This window comes from Daktulosphaira vitifoliae, unplaced genomic scaffold, assembly GCF_025091365.1.
Source record: "Daktulosphaira vitifoliae isolate Bord-2020 unplaced genomic scaffold, ASM2509136v1 Scaffold_1, whole genome shotgun sequence".
NCBI lineage: Eukaryota > Metazoa > Arthropoda > Insecta > Hemiptera > Phylloxeridae > Daktulosphaira > Daktulosphaira vitifoliae.
In genome coordinates, this window is record NW_026099572.1 from 15,509,062 (window position 1) to 15,519,570 (window position 10,509).

The following is a 10,509-nucleotide window of genomic DNA, read 5'->3' on the forward strand; positions in this document are numbered from 1 at the left end:
AAAAAAAGGGGAAAAAAAAAAAAAAAAAAAAAAAAAAAAAAAAAAAACACATCATAGTAAAATTAATACCTTCGCCGCTTCGCATCGAAGCTAAAATAAGTGAATAAAACAAAAGGTCGTTGTAGTTAAGGTAGTTAAATATTTTTGTCAATTAAAGTTATAATATAACATCCAGATCCTCAATCAATTTAATTGTTTCTTAACTCACTTGATATTTATCTTGTATGATACCGGTGAAATCTCGCAATGATCATTCGTTAATAATGTGACTAGTCGTCTGAGATTCGTGTACACTGTCATTTGCATTGTGATCACGCAGTTCCAACTTTTTGCATCATGTGACCACGTCTACCATGATCTGCTCTAATGCTGTTTAGTTTAGTTAACTGAATTTAATACAGCTAAATTGAAAGTTCAAATAATCGCCATTATTTAAAAATAAAGAGCAACTGCGATCTAATAGTATGGATTTGGCATTACATCTACAATCTGAAGATGAAAAAGATTTTTGTGCAACTGATTTATATGAAAAATTCTTAATTTATCAAAATGCAATCAAAGAATCAATAATATCTATTGCTGTACTTAACTTTATAAAGAAAAGTAATAGAGCTCTTATGAACTTAGCCATTGCTCCTAGGATTTTGTTATCAGTCCCAAAAACTTAATCTAGTAAAGAACGCAGAATAAATACAATAAATAAAAATTACGTAATCTGCGGAATTTCCACAAACATACCTATTGAAAATTGAAAATTTTGTAAATTCTATAAGTAGTGTTAAAATTATTTTTCCACCATCAAATTTTCACCAGACATTTTAATTGTCTAAAGGTAAGTACTATGTAAATTTGAAAAAAATTTGTTTAGTTTATTTCGAATAATGTCATGATAAAGTTGGTTATTTTCGGCAAACCGTGCGTGTATAAGATCGTAAAACGATACAAAAAAAATTATAAATCGATTCAAATATGATATGGGTTAAAAGTACATCACTAAAGTTTCTTTAAAAAGTCTATGAAAAAGATTTCAAAAAATTTTGAACTATAGCCACGCACACATTTGGTGATTTAAAATGGAATGACCCATATACAGATGATAGTTCAATAAAAGCCACGACAGTTTTTTGCTTATTATTATATTCAATTTCTGTGTCGACGGAAATCTGCATGTTTTTGTGGAATAGTCTTATCAATATCTTCTCAAAAGCGATTATATATTAATCTTTATAAATAACATGTGCTTAACAGTGAGATTTGTCTATAATTCTTAATATCGTCGTCTGGCTTATCTGGTTTTAGAACTGACAACACTTTGGTTTGTTTAAAACATTTTGGGAATCGTTCAGTGTGTAGGATGTCCGTAAAATATTCCGAGAGCCATTTTATTGTATTTGGACTACAGTGTTTAAGAAACTCCGGGTAAATGTCATCACAGCTATAATTTAATGAAGATTAACTGTATATTATTATTATTAAATAACTGGCAATTAGAATAGAATAAAGAGGAACCACGAGCATGACAGATCTGTCACATGGGTTAGGGTATAGTGGACATGTCACCAACGTCAATGGGTATCCTCTACATAAATATAGAGAGCCCAATGAGATGTACACCATGTCCACCCTAACCACACCCGAAGATACTGTCAGTTCATGGAACAAAGAAACATAGAAATACAGAATTATACGACATTAACCATTTTACATAAATATAACCGTACATCTATATATAAAATAAAAATGTTAAAATGGTCAAATAACCAAAACAAATAAAAGTTCATGTATAAAGCTGCGCACAGCAAAAGAATATAAAAGAGAAAACAGAAATATACCACATTAAAATTTGTTGAGATGTCCAAGTCCAGATAATTGTGAGGTAGTGTCATAAACATGGCCAAGCCAAATTAATTGATTTACTCTTCCATCGTGGATTTGTAAAAAAAAAAAACGTTAAAAAACATGCTGAGACGATGATGAAGAAAGCGATTTTTTTGAAGATAACTATGATTTTTTTTTTATACCGGCTTGATCAAACGGGAGAAGGTACTTGACGGTGTGTTCATTATTATGGTATTTAAGATGAGAATCACAGGTGGTAGGAAACATATATCAATTTAATAAATAATTATGTGTGTATGTGTAACACTGAACCTACGCATGTATGACGCGCACTGTTTGAATACAGTTACCTGTGATCTTATACTCATGAACATTTTATTACGTTACAAGGTCCAAAGATTATCATTATTTAAGGTGTATAAAAAGTGTTGATAATAAGGTATTTTTGAGTGATGTTGATGTGAAAAAAGGTGGAAAGAGGATTTTGAAAAATTACTGAATGAGGAGTACCCAAAAGATACATTAGAGGATATCACGTGGAATGAGGGACTGGTAGATTTAGTTTGTAAGAAAGAGGACCAGATGAAGTGCCAGTATAAGTATGAAAAATATTAGGTGGTGTTGGCATAAGGTGGTTGAAGGAACTTTTAAATAAAATCTTATTAGAAGGGAAAATTCCAAAAGATTGGAGGAATAGTATTGTGGTGCCGTTATTTAAAGGTAAAGGTGAAATACAGGAGTGTAGAAATTATAGAGGTATAAAGTAATAGTGTAATAAACCAAAAAGAAAAAAAAAGAAAAGTAAAAGAAATGTAAAAGGTAGGTAGTTTTATGGGGAATGAATGATGGAGGATAAAAATGGTNTTTATGGGGAATGAATAATGGAGGATAAAAATGGTGGTGATGTGGATTTTAATATTGAAGGTGTGAATGCTTATATTGTACCAAAAGAAAATCTAAGGGTTGATTCTTAGTCAGACTAAAGATATAATATAGCGTATGTATACGCCGAATAATAATAAAAATTATTAAATAAGATAATAAATGGCGGAGTAACACATGTTTAAATGTGGCAAGATATGTAAGGGTGCAAAGAATATAATGATATGAATAAAGAAGAATTTAGAGGGGTGAATAAACAGAGTTTAAATACATGAGGGTAATGATCAAATAAATAAAAATGTACACAAATGTTGTGACAAAAATAATGAACTGATCTCGGGGCTGAACAATATTGAATGAATGAAATCAATTATCCTACAAGACTTTATTACTTATCTTAATGGTTTATTACGCAATAGAGTATTTATAATTTGAAAGCGGGAATTTAAGTTTGTACTTACTTCGTATCCCACGTAATGTGATGCTTATTTTAAACAATCCATTGTTGATTATGAGTTCACACTGTATTTCACACGTTGTACACTACGAGTTCGATAGTAAATATGACCGTTTGAGAATAAAGCGTTTAATTATAAATAATGCGAAACCGTCACACAAAATCTATGACTGCATTATTATATGCAGGAGATTCTATACACTCTATATTATTTTATAATTATAATCAAATAACGTATTCTTAATTGNATTATAATCAAATAATGTATCTTTAGTTGACTTTGTAGAATGAGTATATTGTTTGAGAGATTATATTTTATTGAGAGATCGACACCAATATTTCTTAAATTTTCCTCTGGCCTGGCCAAAACAAGATTCAGAAATATTTATATCTATGTAAAAGATTTGTCAAGGCGGAATTGTGGTGGCCCAATGTGTCCCGGTGCTAAAATAAAGCACCTTGAAAGGATGCGGCACAATAATCACGAAGACAAAAATTAAACACTAAAATATATATTTGTAAGTTTCTCTGTGCTGTCTGCCGGCGCGATGTTCGTTAAAACAAAGACATTAAACCACAAAAGATTAGCTACCCAATAAGTATAGAGTTGCAATACACTTAGTCATGTAATACATATTTATCATTAACTGAGAAAATTAGAGTTGATTCAATTTTATTATATATATATATAAAAAAAAAAATGTTTTGTTTTAAAATATTAATTAGCATTTATTTCCAATAAAAAATAAAACATTATTATTTAATGAACAAATTAAATTAAATTAAAAGATTCACCAAAAAAAAATTCTCTTTAAAATCTCTAAGTGTCATTTAGTTTTTTTTTTAAGAAAAATAAGTCCAAATAAATTAAAAAATCGACTAAGTCCCAGAGAGTAAGAATCTTGAGTAGAGTGTCGCAGATTTTGTGTAATTTAAAATCGCCGAAATAACTGATTTTAATAGGAAAAAATGGGTTTTTATAGTAGACGAGGGTCGTGTAGCGATCTCTAGTGTGATCTTAGAAACTGTAGATCTTAATTAATAGTTAAATGTGATTGGCTGGACTTAATTGAAAACCCACACATGGGCGTGACTTTGAATCTGTACGATAATCAGATTTAATTGCCTAATTTATTGATTATTTTAAGTTTTAAATAAGGGAACCCTGTTTTGGTGATCTTGTGAATTCATAATATATGATATACATGTACAAAAGATAACATAATATAATATTTTAATATTATAAGTAATAATATAATATTACAATAGATAAGAAAATAAGAAATGAGACATCAATATCTAAAAACCACTTTGGATTTATGCCTGATACGTAAACAATAGAGCCATTATTTTGTGTGAGGCAACTAATAGAAAAGTTTAGAGAAACGAAGATAAGGCTTGTATGGTATTTATAGATTTGGAGAAAGCGTATGACAGAGTACTGAGAGAGGTTTTAAAGTGGGCATTAATGAGAAAAGGAGTCCCGAATAGGTACATTAATATAATAGAAGATATGTATAATGGCACTTGTACCAAGGTAAAAAGTGTAGAAGGAGTAAAAGAAGGTTTTAAGGTAAAATAGGGAGGAAATTAATATTATATTAATGTACCTATTAATATAATTGAAGATATGTATAATGGCAAATTTTACCAGGGTAAAAAGGGTAGGAGGAGTAACAGAAGGTTTTCGGGTAAGAGTAGGAATGCAACAAGGTTTTGCTTGAAGACGTTAACTATTCTCTATAGTGAAGGATAAAATTACTAAAGAAATACAAGGATAGGTGTCGTGGTGCATGTTTTTGCTGACGATATAGTGTTAGTAAGAGAAAATAGGGAGGAAATTAATTAAAGACTAAAGGTGTGGAGATCACCTCTTGAAGAAAAATGTTTAAGAATAAGTAAAAGTAAGACAGAGTATATAGAGTACGAGTTTGACAAAGATGAACACGAAGTGGGTAAAATGAGAAGGTCAGTGACAATAGGCGAGAACGTGATTGGAGAGGTGAATGTTTAAGTATTTAAGGTCATTTATGCCAAAGAGCGGTGGTATTGTCGAGGATATAAGACACAGAATTAAGTGCGGGTGGTTGAAGTGAAAAAAGTGTCTGGCGTCTTATGCGATAAAAGAATTCCAATGAAGCTGAAAGGTAAATTCTACAATAATGTAGCGAGGCCAGCTATGATGTATGATACTGAGTGTTGAGTGGTTAATAAGAAAGTAGAGCAGAGAATGATTGTAGCAGAGATGAAAATGCTGAGATGGATGAGTAAAGTGGCTAGAGAAGATAGAATAAGGAACAAGTATATAAGAGGGAGTATAGGTGTAGCGTCAATCGTGGATAAGATGAGAGAAAATAGACTTAGATGGTTTGGTCACGTTATGTGGAGAGAGGAATCGGAAGCTGTAAGAACAGTTATAGAAATGAATGTTGAAGGAAGAAGAGGAAGAGAAAGACCAAAAAAGATATGGAGAGATGCTATTGAATGCGATATGATGACAGCTGATGTAAGCATATATGATGTGGGAGATCGTATCAAGTGGAAGTTTAGGATAAAGGTGGCCGATCTCATGTAGTTGGGATTAAGGCGAGGAAGAAGAAGAAGAGACCGCATGATACAGTGGCGTATTTAAAGGGTAGGAACAATTGTCCTGGACATTATATTTTAAGGGATATATTATTGGATTATATGAATTTTCCATAAGAATGCATATATTATAAACATAAAATATTATAAATAAGGGAAGCAAATCTTAAATATACCTCTAGAGTTTATCATAACTAACTCAATTAATTATGAACTAAATAAAATTACTGGCTGTTGGTGTGTTCAGAATAACTTAACAAAATTTATAATTACATATAATTCCAAACTCTATTTATCAATAAAGAATACTAGAATTTTCAATTAGAACAATTAAATGCAAATTATTGAAATATATTCAAAAATCCTTCTATTCAGGATTAAAATAAAATATTCCTACTTTAATTTATATTACGTTTTCTTAGAATGATAAGATCTTATGATGAAACCTACTTTTATATTACCGATATTATTTTTTGTACCTAAATAATTTTAAATAATAGCAAAATTTATTTACTCAATCTTTAATTAATGAAAACTTAATAATAAAGTTTTATTTATCAAGATATAAAATTAAAAAAGATTTTATATACCATATTTTTATTTTATTTTTTAATGTTCATTAAAAGGTTCAGCTGCAGACGAATGTCCCCTTTGTTTTGAAAAATTACCTCTGATTATGTATACAATTCCATGTGGACACTTATATTGTGAGAGCTGTTATAACAACTATTTATTAAAGCAAAATGATAAACTCCCATTTAAAATAAATAAAAATGGAATATACTGCTTTCAATGTTATAAACTAGCTGAAGCTAGTGGCAAACTAACAGAGTAATGTATTATTCTGTACAGTATTTAATAAAATTATTTTTTAAAATAGATTGTACTTAATTATGTCAATATTTATATATGTACTTGAGTTTGCTATTTTTTTTTTATAATTTTTATTATACATATATTCAACTGTATTTTTTAGCTGAGTTATATAATGGTATTGATACCGTGTTAGAGTAATAAATAATAATTTTATCTTAAATAACTATTGAAATTTAAAAAGCTTACAAATTGAGTATAATAATAGTACACCCAAAGAAAAACCTCAATCAATTTTGATAGAGAAATTTTATCAAGGGTTTATGATAATGTTTTATTAATACGAACAAAATAATTATTCTTATGAATAATTATTGTTCAAGACAAGAAAAAAAATTATCATATGATAAATATATCATAGATTCAATAGTAATGATATATTTAACAAATTGAACAATGATTTATTATATAGATCGAGGTTTTTCTCTGGATGTATAATAATTGTAGTTGAATAAAAAAATAATCACTAATTCTAACAAGTTTAGATAGAATAAAATATTGACTTTTACGAACAAAATATTATTTTTATTGATATATCATCTATTGATATATATATATATATATATATATATATATACATGTAAGTTTATTAGGACGAATCAAAATAAATCGATCTCCGAATTTTTAATGAAAACCATTTTAATTTTATTATATACATTAAAATAGGCATTTGGGAAAATTTAAGATTTTTAAAAAAAAAATTTCTGATGTCTCAACGTGTTATTAGTATTTTGACCAAAATTATCCCCCAAAAACGGACTCTGTTATTCAATTTTTGGCCAAATATTAAGATTAGTATATTAAAATAGTTTGAATTTCACTGTAAAATACAAATTTCTTAGTTTCAAAATTTTAATCTTAATATTTCACCAAAAATTGAATAACAGAGGCAGTTTTTTGTTTTTTTTTTGGGGATAACTTTGGTCAAAATACTAATAACATGTTGAGACACCAGAAAATTTTTTTTAAAAAATCTTAAATCTTCCCAAATGCCTATTAAAATAGGCATTTTGTATATAGTGTATATAATAAAGTTAAAATGGTTTATTAAAATTTCGGAGATCGATTTATTTTTATCCACCTTAATATATATATAAGTTACATATTATGTTCTAATATGCAAAACATTCAAAGTATTTTAGCTTCGATGCGAAGCTGAGAAGTATAAGTTTTACTATGATGTGTGTTTTTTTTTTTTTGTGTCTGTTGCCACTTTTTCTTAGCTCTCACTGGACCGATTTCTTTCAACAATACGTCAAAAGATCACAAATTGTATCTAGTTGAAGACATTACCCTTAAAAATTAAAAAATTTTCTCTCGTTTCCCGCAAATGGGGGAAATATCCAAAACAATTACAAATTTAAAAATCGGTAAATTTTGTCATTTTTTTTACTTTTTTTTCTTAAAACTTCCATAACTTTTTCAAAAATAAACAAATCAACATAATTTTTTTTTATACTAAAACCTTAGATATTTCCCTTTCATTTGATATCATTTTTTGAAAATCTAACACTTAACCTACTCATTGGGGGGGATTTAAATTAGCAACTTTTTTACAAAAACTAACTTTTTCAACTTAATTTTTGAAAATGTTCCGCAAATACTGCGTCCTTTAAACATACATCAAATTAAAGTTTATTTTATGTACTATAAAATGAAAAAAAAATTTGTCCCGACGACCTATCTTCTATGCGCAAATGGCTACCATATTAAAAATATGCTATTTTAACAAATTTTTTTTTTTAATTAAACACTATCTACAGATTTGCATCGAAGCCTTTTTTATGATAGTGATTTTAATCACTGTCAGATATCATCCATACTGAACCCAACTATACCATGACCCCACTGTGCCACCACCCCACTGTGCCGCCACCCCACTGTGCTTAATTTTTTTTTATAATAGAGCTATTATAAACTATATTAATGAACTTAAATTATTTCTAATGAATTTAGACAAGAATATGAGGATATGTTAGCACAAAAGATACATTTTGTACCTCTTACAAAACAATCGATATTCATTAAGGATATTGATAAGTTTAAAATAAGTGATCGTGGAGAAGAAAGTGATGACTAAATTTTAATTTTATTTATGGTTCAGAAGTTCTTTAAAATCTTTGTACTATATAAAGTTAAATTATTGATCACAAATATTACCATGTAAAAATTTTCAAAAGACAATTTCACATCATTTTTTTTGTTATTATTTGTTATACAATATTTTTGAATTTAACTGTAAAGATTTTTTTTAACATGCTTGTTGATTTTATGTGTATACATGTATAGAGTTACTGCAGATACTGTATGTCACTTATAGTTACGTAAAAATTGTAATAGTGTTATACGAAAATGAAATAAAACTTATTGTAATATATTGTTTATTTTAATTTCAAAGTTATAATAACTGCATTTAAATATACATTTATATGTATAACATATGTAATATTAAAGACAACTAGTTTGGTTTGATATTAAATATAAGGAAAACAAATTTTTTTAGAATTGGTGGAACACTGAGGAGGTATTTTTTTACTGTGATGTATTATTGAATTATTTATTTTTTGTGTCTATCGCTACTTTTTCTTAGCTCTCACTGGTATTAATTTTTATTAACAATACGATGTCAAATGATTATAAATTACACCGGCACACAAAAAAAAAAATTGTCTGTACTTTTGACCGGACCCACCTACAGACATGTATTTTGACCCGTTGAATCCGAATTTGAAGTCCGTTTGGCCCGGTCACCCTTCAGATTTGAGTAAAATGCAAAAAACCAAAAAATTGGCAAAAAATTGCAAAAAACTGCAATCAAAGCGATGAAAAAAATTTTGTGGACCCTGATCAAGTATGATTTTCATGTATTTTAATTTACTGAAACCGAATCTGAACGTTAATTAGCCTGTTGAGTCGTCAACATTTGAAAAATAGCAAAAAAACCCAAAAATTGCAATAAATCATGAAAAATCGAATTTATCGAGATGAAAACAATTTTTTGGATTCAGATTGAGTATGATTTTTATGTATTTTATTCCACTGAATTTGAATCTGAAGTTTCTTGTCCCATTAACGTTTTAAAATAAAAAAAAATCTCAAAAAACCAAAAAAATCAGGAAAATTGTAGTTATAAATATGAAAAAAAATTTAATGAACACGATTAAATACTTTTCTTGTATTTTTTCACGCATAAAATAGGAGTTTAGAATATAAAAATATAAAAAATTGTAATATTTATAAAAAAAATGACTAGAATGAAGAGAACGATTTTCTCGAATTTTAACCTCTTCATGCGCGAGATTTTTTTCCTTAATAATAAAATATTTAAATTGCAAATCAAATAGATAATTATCTTATGGTATATGTAAAAATAAAAAATAATTTTTTTTTTTTTGATTTTGACTTACTAAAAATAAGGTTTTAGTATATGATATCATATGATACCGTCGTGCAATATTTGAAAAAAAAAATATTCATATTATTTAATTTTATCTAACATACTTTATTTTATATTAAATAGAAAAAAATTACAAACATCAACTTTTAGAAAAACTTCATAAATTATAATCATAAAATTAAGTTCATAGAATATATATAATAAAACAAATTTTAAAAGATCAATATTGAATAATAATAAACAAATAATATTTAAAAAATTATAAATAAGACTAGGTATTTTTCTTAAATTTCAGACTTCTGATAACTTCAGTTTTTTAACTGAATATAAGTTTTATAACATATTTTAAAAGTATTTAACAAAATAATATATACTGTAGTCAATTTTTTATTAATTTAGTGTGAAATGCTCTCATACATTCTGGACATACAGCACATTCTGAATCACTAGGGATTTCTAAATCAAAAAAAAAAAA

General features: G+C 27.6%; 1 protein-coding gene across 3 annotated transcripts in view; it reads left to right on the forward strand.

Moving 5' to 3' along the window:
- LOC126902587 (uncharacterized) overlaps positions 1–10,509 on the forward strand; it is a 185,327-nt gene that overhangs the window by 15,804 nt on the left and 159,014 nt on the right. For 2 of the 3 annotated variants that reach the window (XM_050680021.1, XM_050680010.1), the window contains 2 exons: positions 6,391–6,595; positions 8,594–9,012. The exons of the other annotated variant lie outside the window; for it this stretch is intronic. In XM_050680021.1, coding sequence (XP_050535978.1) covers positions 6,391–6,595; positions 8,594–8,717 — 329 coding nt within the window. In that variant the 3' untranslated portion in view covers positions 8,718–9,012. Of the gene's footprint in view, positions 1–6,390; positions 6,596–8,593; positions 9,013–10,509 lie in introns of those variants that run through there. 3 annotated transcript variants of the gene reach the window in all.